The sequence below is a fragment of the Halichoeres trimaculatus genome, unplaced genomic scaffold (genome assembly GCF_033239565.1).
Source record: "Halichoeres trimaculatus isolate MK-OKI-2021-1 unplaced genomic scaffold, fHalTri1.1 fHalTri1_scaffold_12, whole genome shotgun sequence".
Classification (NCBI taxonomy): Eukaryota; Metazoa; Chordata; class Actinopteri; order Labriformes; family Labridae; genus Halichoeres; species Halichoeres trimaculatus.
The window spans coordinates 14,392,518-14,406,406 of NW_027437190.1; the positions used below are offsets into that span (position 1 = coordinate 14,392,518).

At 41.1% G+C, this 13,889-nt stretch overlaps 2 protein-coding genes across 5 annotated transcripts in view; one reads left to right on the forward strand and one right to left on the reverse strand.

Moving 5' to 3' along the window:
* Positions 1-6,494, forward strand: polr3c (polymerase (RNA) III (DNA directed) polypeptide C). 4 transcript variants are annotated; one of them, XM_074684491.1, is made up of 14 exons: positions 3-149; positions 1,063-1,199; positions 1,403-1,549; positions 1,858-2,122; positions 2,266-2,558; positions 2,706-2,810; positions 4,607-4,780; positions 4,872-4,923; positions 5,016-5,076; positions 5,163-5,313; positions 5,661-5,762; positions 5,870-5,919; positions 6,001-6,150; positions 6,248-6,494. In XM_074684491.1, the coding sequence occupies exons 3-14, from the start codon at positions 1,403-1,405 to the stop codon at positions 6,330-6,332; spliced, it is 1,635 nt and encodes a 544-aa protein (XP_074540592.1). In that variant the 5' UTR covers positions 3-149; positions 1,063-1,199; the 3' UTR covers positions 6,333-6,494. The 4 variants fall into 4 exon arrangements, with proteins under 4 accessions (XP_074540593.1, XP_074540592.1, XP_074540590.1 ...); XM_074684489.1 differs by having other exon boundaries at positions 1,063-1,170; XM_074684490.1 differs by having other exon boundaries at positions 1,094-1,170.
* A 1-nt stretch (position 6,495) lies between these two features.
* The window catches only part of itga10 (integrin, alpha 10), a 33,920-nt gene continuing 26,526 nt past the window's right edge, over positions 6,496-13,889 (reverse strand). The window contains exons 16-30 of the mRNA XM_074684488.1: positions 13,119-13,285; positions 12,840-12,982; positions 12,636-12,746; positions 12,454-12,539; positions 12,200-12,341; positions 12,033-12,125; positions 11,841-11,917; positions 11,642-11,731; positions 11,462-11,546; positions 11,233-11,346; positions 11,051-11,158; positions 9,127-9,240; positions 8,945-9,040; positions 7,009-7,122; positions 6,496-6,924 (exon numbers count right to left, since the gene is read on the reverse strand). Coding sequence (XP_074540589.1) covers positions 6,871-6,924; positions 7,009-7,122; positions 8,945-9,040; positions 9,127-9,240; positions 11,051-11,158; positions 11,233-11,346; positions 11,462-11,546; positions 11,642-11,731; positions 11,841-11,917; positions 12,033-12,125; positions 12,200-12,341; positions 12,454-12,539; positions 12,636-12,746; positions 12,840-12,982; positions 13,119-13,285 — 1,594 coding nt within the window. The 3' untranslated portion in view covers positions 6,496-6,870. The remainder of the gene's footprint in view (positions 6,925-7,008; positions 7,123-8,944; positions 9,041-9,126; positions 9,241-11,050; positions 11,159-11,232; positions 11,347-11,461; positions 11,547-11,641; positions 11,732-11,840; positions 11,918-12,032; positions 12,126-12,199; positions 12,342-12,453; positions 12,540-12,635; positions 12,747-12,839; positions 12,983-13,118; positions 13,286-13,889) is intronic.

The window sequence follows — 13,889 nt, forward strand, 5'->3', positions numbered from 1 at the left end:
GGCACAGCACGGCGAATGGGAATATCCTCGCGAGTCTATCCGGAAGTATTCGTGTGTTGACAACGAGAAGCAGCATGTGTCAAGGCGAAAATATTTAGGAATACAAAGAGGAAGGATTCCCCTTGAGCAGAAACTCGTCTGTCAGAAAGGTTCGTTACAGTGAGAAGTCGCATATGATTGAATTAACATTGTGGGCAGCGTCAAACGTGTGCCATTTGTGTGCAAGCAGTAGACAGCACACGTTCACCAGGAGCATTGTAAAACTTGCCTCAGAGGTTGATTCTTCTAAACAAATCAAGCAATTCATAGATTAAACGCTGGCCTGTATATTAACACAACTTAATAAATTTAACACGCTGTGGAAAGGTATTTAAGTATTTTCATTTTCGCTTGCGTATTGACACTGTACAAGCTGAAATTATTGAAACTTCTGGGCAGTCCTGTATCTGGTTCCATGTTTTTAAATAAAGCAACAAATGGCAGATGTGCAAATGTAGGAAGGATGAAGATGTCCTAAATGTCCTGTCCTAAATTTTAAAAGTTTATGCTGAAGACCTATTGAGGTCTGGCAAGTTTCTGGCCGAGAACGCATAGTCTGGCTTTTGATTTTAAAAATGAAACTTAAAACAGTGTGTAGCTATGCAAACTTTAAGTAGTAAAACTTAAAAACTGTAAGGTACTTTATAAGCAGCTTTAACAAACAGAAATGTCACTGTAAAGGATCATTCTGTTACAGCTGGGCCGCTGTAGTAAACTGGATCAGGTTTAACTTCTTATTCTCATTTCATATAATTTACCTATAATTTCAGGGGTGAATAAGTAGTAAAAATAATACAAAATATTTTTGTCCAGGATTTAGACCTTAAAACTGAAACTGAAAACAAGCTTTTCACTGCTTCTCAGAATCCCCCAAAACTCTGCCAGCAAAGCAGGTTTTATTCACTGAAAAAACAAGGTTTCATATCTAAAAAGCAAGACTTCCTCCTGTAGTTTGGTGTAACAGAATATGGCAATCAAATTAAGATTTGTCTTTTGCTGTGCATAATGTATTTATTTTTACAGGATCACATCACAGCTTGTGTTTCGCACGCAGCATCAGCAGTCCTCCTCTTCCTCCTCTACATCTACACTTTGAATAAGAGAAGATTACTTCCCTGAAGAAAAAAAGAGGCTAGTTTCTGAAATCTTACAGTTACTCTGTAAATATTTGCCTCCCACGAGTGTCTGTGTGTCCTTTACTAACCCTTTAGTTGGCTAGCTCTTTGGCACTGACAGGTTTTCATTTACTGTTTTCATTAGTAACAGGTGTCTGGAAATGTTAGCCAGTACAACCAAGCCCATTGTACACTGAGTAATCTTAATGTACTGTCAGCTTAATTTTACTTCCATCCTGTGTTTTCAGATGACTGCCCAGGAGGTTCGTCTGTGTGGTCTCCTGCTGCGGGAGCACTTTGGAGAGGTGGTTGAAAAAGTGGGAACACACCTGCTGAAAGGTGGACCACAGAACTTAAGAACCATCCTTCATGAGACTGGCATCTCACTGGACCTGGTATTACTCCTGCTCCATCTTTTTTAGGCAGTGACTTTATCTATTTCACACCGTGGAAATAATAACATTTGACATACATTAATGAGACCTGTGAAACCTTTCCAAAAAGAAAAAAAAACAGCTTTTTCATGTATTTTTAAACAATATTGCAAAGACAGTTGGCATCTGTTTCTTTTATGTATAAATAAAAATGCCACTTAATTTCCTTTTTCTTCCTATGATGATCAATTAAATAATCTGATATGACTGATTTGGTCAGAAATTCGTTTCTAAACACTTCTTTTTGTCCTTTTTCTTTTTCCTTACAGGTAAAGAAGTCCCTGTGTGTGCTTGTCCAGCACAGTATCTGTGCATTCAGCCCGGGTCGTAAAGGGCCAGGGAGTCCCTCAGAGTACCGGACCAGCTGTGATCACATCCTGAGAATTCTGCGATACCCACGCTACATCTACACTGCCAAAACCCTGTATGGTGACACTGGAGAGCTGATTATAGAGGAATTACTCCAGAGGGGGGAGATGACCATGAGTAGCACGGTGAAGACAGTGGCTGACCGCCTCACACAGAACATGGAGGGTTAGTATCTTAATGCCAGTGCCTATCAAAGACTGTGAAAGAGATTACATGTCTCCCACTTCTGTGTGGAAGCATGTTTTTCTTATCCATTAGTTGATATCTTAAAAACTCTATTTTCTCCTTTTCCTTTGATGCTGACCCAGATGGCCGAAGCATGGACTACAGTGAAGTGTCATCTGCTTTCTCCAAACTAGTGGAGACACATTTCCTTCAGCGCTGCCCTCCAACTGGAGTGGCAGCAACAAAAGAAGGTGCTACTCCAGCAACACCTGGTACACCTGCTGCCCCTGCTAGTGCAGCTCCACCGAAGGCTGAAAGCTTCCCTGACTGTTACAAGGTTCCCCATGTGACACTCATAGGGCGAGGCAAACGCCAACTCTCCAGCGAGGATGGTGACGACCAAAAAAACGCTAAGAAGGCTAGAATGGATACAGAGGTGAGCATTCAGTACACATTAACAACACATCTGCTTTATGCTCACTGAATATTTTTATATCTTAGTTTCTTATCTTAGTGCTGTCAATTGCTTTTCTTTTCTGTGACCTTTCACCCCTCTCTCTGTCGTTTTATTGTTAATGCTCAGACACATGGCGATGAAGGGATTTACTGGCAGGTGAATTTTGAGAGGTTCCACCTTCACTTCAGAGACCAGGCCATCATCAGTGCTGTAGCCAACAAACTGGACCAGGTCAGCTTTACATTGAGATGATTGACAATATTATTCCAGGAAAACTCAGATTCGGAAATACAGTTTAAGCTTTCTGTATAGCTCTTCGGAGTTACTGTCTGTTTTGTGTTTATCTTGGCGCCCCCAGTGGAAAAAGAACAACCTTTTTTTTCTGTCCTGATTCTTATCTGAACTTGCTACATAGTTTTTTTTTTCTAACAAAACAATCTCCCCTGATTTATTATAGCAGCCAAGTGTTTCACTCATTAAGAGTATTTGCTGCAGAAAACATAAAAAAAAGATTGTTTCAGCTATATGCATATATAAGCCTTGATTGACACATACCTCTCACCAGAGGTTTTAGACGATGAAAATGACATTGTAAATCAGCATTCCATACTTAAATGGTCTTGTTTGCTTTTTTAGCTCATAAAGAAACATAAAGATGAATTTAGTCTGTTTTGTTAAAAGCTAAAAACTCCTCATAGGCAAGGTTATTATAGCTTAACTTAGTTTTCTTTTTTGTTTAGACTTCTTGTTACCAGTTTGAGTTAAGTTAAAATTACTTTTTTATGCTGCTTTAATAGTTTAGTTTAGCCTTTTTTTTTTAAATAATTTGATAAAATGTTATTAATGGTATTGTTTTTGAGAAGTGTTTTGAGATAACACTTTTTATGATTTAGGGCTATTGATTGATTGTTTACTGATTGATTCATTCATTCATTGAAAATGCTTAGTTTTAGTTCAGCTTTTATTGTTTTTACCTCTAGTTTGAGTCTTTTTTGTGATATGGGATTGTTATAAAGAGTGAGATTCAAAAGTGTCAGGAACAACAATTTGTAGAAAAAACTCATAACATCATACCATTTTTAAAATTGTATTCACCGAAGACAAACATCAAAATGTCACTCTGTTATTCTGTAAGGTCGCAGGGCAGATGGTTAAAAAACAAAATAGTGAGTTAGTATATGTAATAGATTTACAAAAAGATATTTCTGTATTATTTTAGATTATTTTAGTAAGTTTTGTAAACTCTAAATACAGTGTAAGTGTGTTGTGTTTTTTGGTGAAACCTTTTACTTTTATTTCACTTAATGAAAATGTTTTCTCACCTTGTTTTCGTTATTTCATTAGCCTTTGTTAAGTATAACAACCTTTGCTTAGAGGAAACCTTAAGAGAGTTAAGACATCCTCCTATGTAATGTATGAAGTCAGCAGCCTGTTAGCTTGGCTTAGCTTAGTTTAAAGACTGGAGAAGGGTTGAGAGGTAGCTTGTGTCAGTAAAAGGTATATGTATCCATTAGTTAGCATTTTTATAGCTCATGAATGAACATATAGTGACAATTTGTCTTATAAAGCAATTGTATTTAAAAAGATAAGTCTTGGTATTTAGTAACTTGTAAATAGATTTTGTTACACTTTCAGTTTTATCAACTTTATAAGTCCTAATTGTATGCTTAGCTAAGCTGAAGCCACACATTGGCTGTTTAAAAGTGGTAAGAAATCTTTATTCTATCCCGTGCACAGAATTAGACATTACATATAGTTCCCCAAAACATACTATAAAATACACTGTTTATTTTTATACACACCAAAGAAATGATTTTGTCAAGCACGCAAAGCCTGAAACCAGGATCAAAAAAAGTTGGATGCATTCACTAATTGAATTTTTACAGAAAAATGAAAGAGTTCTAAAAGAAGTGGATCAGAAACACCAGTTATTAGTTTATTTGAGAAAAGAGAATTCTTACAAGAATTTATTTTTATGTTACATTTGATAATTATGTTGTATTACATTTGATATTTTGATAACACAGACTAGCAGTGAGATTGTAAGGACGATGTTGAGGATGAGTGAGGTGACAACCTCGCCCACAGCCACCTGCACAAAGCCGCTCTCAGCCAATGAGATCTTCAGGTCCCTCCCCAGTAGCTACAACATTGCCAGACCCATTCTGGACCAGTACCTCACACTGCTGGTTGATGACCCAGTAAGATGACTAAAAGATATGCCACATCAATGACTCCAAAATAGATACCAGCACTGGTTTCACTACGTCTTACTGTCCTTTTCTTTGACAGATGGAGTTTGTGGGAAAGGCTGGTGAAAGTGGAGGAGGGATGTACGTTGTCAGTATCCTTGTTTTAAATGCAGAAAGTCCTGAGCGTGTGTTGTTCATTTCATGAGCAGTGAGGTATAGATTCTTTCCTTAACTCGTCTCTCAGACCTGCACAGGGCGCTGGCTAATCTGGCTCGGGCCACACTTGAGTCTGTGGTGCAGGAGAGGTGGGCAAGTACATTATTTGTATTCGTGTACATCCCTTCAGTCATCAGCACATTGATCTTTTTTTTTTTTTGGTGTATCTTCTCAGATTTGGTTCCCGGTCTGCACGCATATTTCGTTTGTTGCTAAGGAAACGTCACCTGGAGCAGAAGCAGGTGGAGGATTTTGCAATGATTCCAGCTAAAGAGGCGAAAGACATGCTGTACACACTGCTGTCGCAGAACCTGGTGCAGCTACAGGTACAGTGCTTTCTGTCTCTCTTCAGGCCACTTCTCTTGGTGTATTAACATGAGTCTCTGTCTGTAGAGTGGAGGTAATAGAGAAGACTAAAAATATCCTTTGAAAATTATTTGGCACACCTTTTCAAAGATGCACGCAGTGAGTCAGACATTTCTGAAACTTTGTAAGTACAGTCCAGCCTTCTGTGATGGCGTTCTTGTCATCATTGGTGTAAGAAGAACTTCAGAAAAGTGACCATTTGGCTGTTTCACTGGCAGCTTGAATGAGCTCACTGGAACAGCTCCAGTTCCTGTTTCATAATCTACCTACTCACTCTCTGAAGAGTCATGTTTTATTTCACTTTCAGGAAATCCCAAAGACTCCCGACTACGCCCCCTCTCGTACTTTCTATCTTTACACCGTCAACCAACTCCCAACTGCGCGGATGCTGCTTCAGAACTGTTATAAGGTAAAACAATAAAAGAGGTGTCACAGCTCGGGATAGAAAGCTTTTTGTGTCCCTGGTTGGTTTGTTTCCAGTAATTTCCCATCACTGAATATTGTTTCTCTGTGCAGACAGTAGCCAACCTCATAGAGCGACGCCTGTTTGAGACTAAAGACAGCAAGTGAGTAACTGTACCCCTTATCAACTTTTAAACTTTTCTCACCCACACACTTCGTTGATTGGCTTTCTCCTTGGTCGACAGACGTCTGCTGGAGAAATCTCAGAGAATTGAGGCCATTCTAGCGTCTCTTCAAGCCAGCGGGGCTGAGCCTGAACAGCTGACAGAGGTGGAGGAGATGATCACTGCTCCAGAGAAGCAACAGCTGGAGACTCTACGTCTCCATATCAACAAGTAAGAGACACAACTGAGTCTTGAACAAAACAAAAACTTGAGTCATGCTTTGATCTTCTGCTGTAGCTTCCTTTCATGTTGTTTTTATCCCCTGCAGGTTAGATTCAGCAGAAAACCAGGTCGATGAAACCATCTTTCTATTGGAATCCTACGTCAACTCAACTGCTACAACCACAAGCTGAGCCAGATGTGCTTCAGCCTCTATTTTTTGCATAGATGCTGTTAAATTTGGCTGTTTTATAGTTTATATTTATGACATGTTTCTGTTTGAAGTGGAATAAAATCTGCATACCTTGTTTCCTTTCCATGAAACCACAAATAAATAGTGCAGAAATACTTCTCTTCAACACTTTGTTTTATTTTATTAAAGAACTAACATTAAACTATTTGACAAACATTGAACAAAGTGATCGTCTGAAATGTGAAACCAAGATCATGTCTGTGTATTAAATAGAAGAGTTGTGGTTTAATGCACTTTGTATTCCCCCTTAAAAAACAAACAAAAAGCAAAGATTATTTACATAAGTGCTCCAGACCATAGAAACAGTGGGTAGTGCATTTTTCTAGGACCTGTGCGGTTCTGTCTTTGGTCCTGGAGTTCCCTGTTGCACCTGTATTGAGTCCAGTCCCAGGACTATCTCTGCGCCCTGTACAAGGCGGACTTGACTTATGCGTAGTTGTCATGGAAAATGAATGTTGTCAAGGCAGCAGAAGTTGGGTTCAGTCCTCATGCTTCTCATCCTCTCCTCTTTGTTTGCGTGTGAAGAATCCAAGCTGAAAAGAACAGGAGAACTTATTGTTCTAAAGCCCATGATGTATCTCTACAGAATTTAGAAGTCAAATGGAGTGTGAAAATACCTTCCACAGTATAAAAATAATCAGAGCCAGCAGCAGCAAACCGCCAATGATGCTTCCAATCAAGATCCAAAGTGAGATGGGGATAGCTCTGCCCTTCAGCACCTCCAGCACAGTCTACAGGATAATACAGGACAGCGATGAAAGGAGAACATGTTTTTCTCATTCCTCAACTCCAACTTTCTGTGCAGTTAATGGGTTCAAGCATCTTAATACATAAATATGTTTTCATAGCACAAGAAATATGTATTTTGCTTTTAGGTCAATTTAACTTCTGTCTCCAAACAATAAGGTATTTTATAGCAATCATTCCCAAAGTCTGGGCCCTGACCCAAAGGTGGGTCGCCAGAGATTTTTTATGGGTCACCAAATTAGTTTTCAAAATGTTTACACAAAATTCATGCTTCCCTTCACCAGAAGAAATCTCCTGATGATTGGCTCCCCACACTGTCATAGCTGGTTATGTTTTCATTGTGAAGGGTCATCGCCACATTTACTGTAACTGGAAACATGCAACTGTTTTTCAAAAGTCTGAAGCCATTTGCTGGTGCTACTCAAACAACCAAAGCCAAACTACCTTATGTTTTCCTACTGTTTTACAGCACTCAGAGGAAAGGCTGAAAACAAGGCATGGACAGATGCCGTTACCTTTACTTTGACTAACATCACATCTTAATATCTTGTCCTTAATATCACATGATAGGGATGCAATTCTGAAAAGCAAGCGGGCTGACCTGTAATAAAAATGCAAGGATTTTCAGAGTGTAAGCCTTGCAAAGGAAATATGTCAGGCCTGCTGGCTGGTCCAAAAAATGTAAATGATGCAGAAACATGATTAAAGCACCCTTTTTTATCCTGTCATTTGATTTACAGATGACATATTTTGGATTGGGTCGCCATGGCTTGTGTCCCCAAAAAGGTGGGTCACCTGGAAAAAAGTTTGGGAAACACTGTTTTATAGCATCTAACAAATACTTGAATTTAAAAGTAAAGTCTGAAGGACTTTCCCTAAAAAAATAGAGTCAACTTTTACAGGAATAATCCTGCTCAGTCGTCACTTCTGGGCCTTCATACACGTGTGTCAGCGCCTCAATCTCTCCTTTAGCTGTCAGTTGATGTTTTGGTTGTTTCGAGACGTTTCTGGATGGAGAGTAAGCGTGTTACATCAGCCAATCACAGCGCGCCCACTGCGCATGTGACTTTGCGTGTTGGTTAGCGAGTGGAAGAAGCTATCCCGGCCGGTAAAGATAGTGGACGAAGCACGGAGCATGAAAAACACAACCAAAGTGAAACGAAACGCCGGATAAAGCTTTTTCTCAAACAAGGGTGAAGCTTGGCTCGACTTTTACTCTCTTTCGGGCACTTTGAGAGCGGCAAGGGACGAAGAGCCACGCGAGTTTGCTTTCTGCTAACCAGGTATGTGTCAGATAACTCTGTGATTAGCTTGTGCTAACGTTCCATATCACGTGCACAGCTCTCGTGTCACTCCTTCGTAGAAACTGGATGTTGCGGTGTATGTGTGCGTGTGTTCGCGTGTGTGCTGCAGCTGACAGTAAGCCAAGGAGGAGAAGCACAGTTTGAGTTTGTTTGTTTGTTTTTAACGAGACTTCCTGCAGACCTACTGTTAGAATATTTAGCTTGTGTATATGTGCTTTGCTAAAATATTTTTTTCTAACACCTACCGTCAATGTCTTCAAGAAAATATAGTTTTTTTCACTCCAATTTTCTGCATCACATTGAAATGATCATTTTATAGCAGTGTGTATTGTTTTTAACATACATGCTCAAGAAAATCAAGAAGCTTATCCAAATATGGCCTGAAAGTTCAAGTCAATATCATTCAATACATTTTATTATGCTGTCTCTGATATTATTTTTGTATTTCTAACTCAGAAAAGTGAGTTGGCAGTGAGTTGCTTTCCTGTGTCAGTCCTCTTACCTCCCTCCAGACTGTCCCTGTGCCCAAAGTGATGAGGTTTGTCTCCTGTGCTGCGAGGCGATAGGCACCTATTATCCTCACTGACTTATATTTGGCCTTGAAAAGAGACACAGGGGGATGACCAACGTTAGTGTCATGGGACAGAAAAATGTAAGCATCCCTAGGCTGTTGGTGTTACTTACTTTTCTGAAAAAATCATCGTGAACTCTGCGGCTGACACGAATAATGGCTGCCTGGCCTTTTAGAAGCTGTCGTACTTCACAGACCACCTCAGTGCACCATGACCTGCTGCAGTTCTGAACACAGAAACAGCACATTAACACATACACATATACACACACTGATGGATAGGCCTGTCACGATAAATGAAAATGTCCTCGGTAAGTTTGCCAGCCTCGATAAACTGACACGTGCATGCATGTTTGTTTTACTCCTCTCTTTCGACCAAAGAGGCTGAATGAGAAGATGGCTCACTACATCTATCTTTCCTAACATCGGGGTGCATAGGTTCTATAGCGGTTTTAGCTGATTTATTGCGGGGTGAGCATCTGTCAAAAATGCGATCTTTGGGGTGAAGACGGGGCTGCTAGCGCATACATACGGAGAGAGTTGAAGCGAGCGTCCTGAGGGGTAAGGAGGAAACACACACTAATATGAGAGATGGCACGATAGATACGGTTCTTGAGCCGCCTGCCACAGTCCCAGTGTGGGAATATTTCGTTTTTTATCAGAATGAACAAAGTGTGAGCTCATGAACACCAACGAGCTGATATGTCGCATTTGTTTGAAAATAGTGGCGACGAAGAAGAAGTAGGGGAGGTGCAGCGGAGCCTTGTTCTTTGACAATCCGCTCTTAGGACGCGGTCACACTGGCCAATCGTGCCGTGCCTAAGCACGCTTCAGCCGTAAAGCACGTTTGGAATAGCCAGAATGACCGCAACTGTGCCGTGCTCAAGCACAATTCCCTTCCGTGCTTCGGCACGCTTCGAAGAGGTGGGCTTCGGCACGGTTTACTTCAAGCACGAGCACAAGCACGCGGACAGCGCGTGCGATCCATTACGTATAATCACCGCGAGCGCATCTCTCGACAATCATTTTAAACAAAGCGGGGGTGTTAGAGGGCTGTGTCGGGCGAAAACGACTTAATATAAGTCCAAAAGTCTCTAAAGTTGTAGCAGTGCTCTCTGTGTCTCATTGTGCTGACTCAGATGCGATCGTGCTTCATGTAAACAGACGCTACACGATGACGTAGGCGGGCCGTGCGCGTATCTGATACCCGCTAAAGTCTGGTTCACGTAGGAGTAGTGTGACCGCTGGCCGTACTCTACAGCTGGGGAACAGCGCTGCAGGGGGGCAATCGTGCTTAGGCACGGTACGTTTTGGATGGCCAGTGTGACCGCGCTCTTACTGAGGCTTTTGGTCGGCAAAGTAAATAGAAATAAAAGCGCCAAATGGTGGGCGCTCAAAGACAGCTACATTGCCAAAGAAATGCAGCCCTTCAATACGGTTGAAAGCCAGAAATGTTAAAAATGTTTGACAGACAGTACGGATTGACTGGGGAAAAGTACATGTTACAAACAATTCAGGAACTGTATAAATTCCCTTTTATTTAGGCTATAGTTTTTATTGTTGTTTTTTTTGGGGGGGGGGTGTTTCGTTTTTTTTTTTTTTTTTTCTTTAGAGATAGGGTCTATGTTTTATTATTATTGATTAGTATTAATTATTTTCATTGACATGTATTTTTTTCTAAAAGAGAGTCCATTTCATTTTCATTGTATTTTTTTTCTCTTTCTTGTTTGTTAAATTTATTATATTTTTTTGTTTAATTTATTTTATTTAAAAGATCCTGACCTTTAAATTACAGTTAAATACTCTTAAGAAATTAAAGTTTCTTGCTTTTGACATGGTGTACTCACTTTATTATCCCATTTATCATAATTACATCAATGAAAAAATGAAAAAAATAAAAAATAAAAATATTGACAATAATACAGTTTATCGGCAATAATATTTTGGAAAATTATTATCTAGCAAAATTTGTTATCGTGACAGGCCTACTGATGGAGTACATTGTTCATCAGCTGCTGTGTTACCAGGAGGCCTCACCAGGATGTCATTCTGCATCATGTCTTCAGGATGAAGCGAGCGCACGTCTCTCTGTCTGGCCTTCAGCTGGGCAAGATCACTCAACACACTGCAGTTCACCCCTGTGGCCTGGGGGGCGATTTAAATTTGTCAGACATGATCTAAAGAGAGGGACAAACACTCCACGCAGCAGCTGTACTCACATTGTATGAAAAGACATCAGTGACAGTCATAAAAACTCGGTCTTCTGCTGCCACAGAGGGCAAAAGCAGCTTGAGCTCCAGGTTACTCACAGAGTAACAGCCGAGGTTCTGCAGCTGCAAACAGAAACAAACAACCTCTAACTTGTCATGTTTTTGAACAGAAGGATGGCATTTGCATGAACTGAAGGTATCAAAGTTTATGAAATGAATCTGTCAACCACAGTGTTACCTTGAGGTGTGTGTAAAACTCTGGTCCAATGGCCTCTGAGACAGTGCGTGTGGGGTGGACTTCATATCGGTTCAAATTAGAGTCACTGCACAGAAAAAAGAAAAAAAAAAAACAGAAATCAAAAAGGGTTGAAACAGTTTGAGTCTTTGTTAAAGAGTACAGTTTCCCCGAGACACACACCTGCTTACAAACAAGTCTGGTTCATACTGAACAAAACTCTGCAGCTGAACACTGTTGTCCCCCAAAGTGTCCTCTCTCTCCACACTGTCACTGCGGAGGAACACATAGTCAGTCCACTTTGAATCTCTTTCTGTTTGAGCTTCAGGTTCATGAAGGTTATTTCTAGAATGTGTGATATTTTTTTGCTTTCTGAAGCTACCTGGAAGCATGAAGCTTCATCTGCACTCGACTGTGCAGAGACGTGCAGCTAAACTCAAACTCCAGCATGAAGTTAACCTGCGAACAAACCAGAGAGAAGAGGCAGCTGGAGTGACACATGACGCCTGGAGGAAGTGAAGTATGAGTGGGCTGAGTCAGGGGAGTGATGGTTATTCCCTCAGCGTGGACCTACTTTTGACTGGGAGCGGAATACTGGATAACTGACGTTACACGAGTGGCTGTTGGCACCGAGTGCAGTACACTCGATCTTGAAGTGGGCATCCTCCTACAGGAAATAATTTGTTAGTTTTTTAATGTAGATATGTGTCAAAAGCACAAGGTAAGTTCGACAGGGTTTACCCTAATGCTGAGGCTGGAGAAGTGCAGGTTGCGTGAGTAGTGCAGCGTCAGGCTTGTGTTGTAGGCGTTCTCCAGTCTGTTCTGAAGCTGCACCTCCACCGCCATACGCCTACGAGGGCTGCGAATCACATAAGGCTTCTGTCTGTGGAGGAAACACAATGAGAAGTCGATGAAAACTTAACTGCGCTTTTAGCTGATTACTTTTAATTCATGGAAAAAGAAGAGAAGAGCAGAAAATATCTTAAAACCTGTACCTTGTACCAGAGATGTCCATATGAGCCTGCAGCACTAGATCTGTCGTACATACATCGTCTTCTCCACAGTCTTTAAAGAACTGGATCTGAGGCAGAGAACGTGAAGAGGAGAGCATGCTTATGAGGGGGAAAAATAGGAAATGCAAAGTTGTAAGAAAAACTAATGTGTGTGGGTGACTCACAGCTTTCTTGACAGTTGTTGGCCAGCCTTCATCCAGCACCGGCCCGCTCTCTGTATCATTGATTTTAAATCGCAGAGAGAAGCTGATTGGACGGATGTAGTCTGCTGTATCCTAATGTTAAACAAAGCAAAACAAAAAAGAGCTCATGATTTTACCATTTGGTGAGTTTGGGTCTGAATGTTGAAAGGTTTTAGGGACACTCACATAAACATGGAAGGGCAGTTTGTGGCAGACAGTTCGTCCGGTCTGAACTGGGACTGCCAGCTGCGTCTGTCGATGGGAGCTATCGTCAAACAGCGCCCGCGCAGACAACTTCCTGTCGTCCAGTGTGGCTGACACCCACACATCTGCGGAGGGAGCAGGTAATTGGAGCAGATGGTGAGTGTTGGAAAATTCTCATTTTCATCATTAGCTGAGTCGCAGAATGCAGAACCCCTTAAAGAGGGATTAGAGAGGGGAGAAGTAAAAGTAAACAGTCTTTACTGAAGCTGTTGCTGTGTGGCCCAGGGGAGCGGGAGACGGTTGTGAAGCAGGCAGTGGCATTGAGACAGGCAGACTCTCTGCCTCCCCTCTGGCAGGTCTTCTGGATGACGTTGATGGAGTGCGGCTCAAAGGACAGGCTCACATTGATCTGCACGATGCTTCGAGAGCTGCACAGATGAAGGATGATAAAGACAGAAATATCTGCCACATGTAAGAGCTGGCGGTGGCTTTAAAGCTTCAAAATAAGACAATTTCTTCTTGTTCTGAGACTGTAGCTGACTCTAGGAAATGCATATAATGTTTTGAGCTCTGTGATCTCTCATGAACTGTATGCAGAGAGGAATGACATGTCTCAACCACCTCCTTTCACACATATGCCAAAATATCCGACACCTTGCACATTTAAAGAAAGCCTGTGCGGAATTGACTTGGCGAAGTTGTTTTTCCAAGCCAGGATATATTTGCACTCCTCCCATCACTCTTGATTATGGACAGTTTATTTACTTTTTTTTTTTTTTTTTTTTGGCATTTTCGTCTTTAAAGATGCTATGAGGAGGATCTGTTTTGATTGTACTCCTTCGCCACCTTGTGGCTCGGAGTTCCACACACTGTCATAAGGTATTTTTAGCGAGGCGTGTGTTTGTTTTGGAATTAAATTGAAATCGGATCAAAACAAATTTTCTTCGCTCAAGACAACTTTTTACTGGACTCACAGAGGTAAGGTTTTTATCAGCACCATTACGTAGCTCTATGCTTTGAAACATGACATCA

Coding starts and splice junctions, on each gene's coding strand:
- polr3c (XM_074684492.1), top strand. CDS start 1,403: ATGACTGCCCAGGAGGTTCGTCTGTGTGGTCTCCTGCTGCGGGAGCAC. Junction 2,811..4,606: donor TAGCCAACAAACTGGACCAG/GTCAGCTTTACA, acceptor TTGATAACACAG/ACTAGCAGTGAGATTGTAAG. Junction 5,077..5,162: donor GAGTCTGTGGTGCAGGAGAG/GTGGGCAAGTAC, acceptor GTATCTTCTCAG/ATTTGGTTCCCGGTCTGCAC.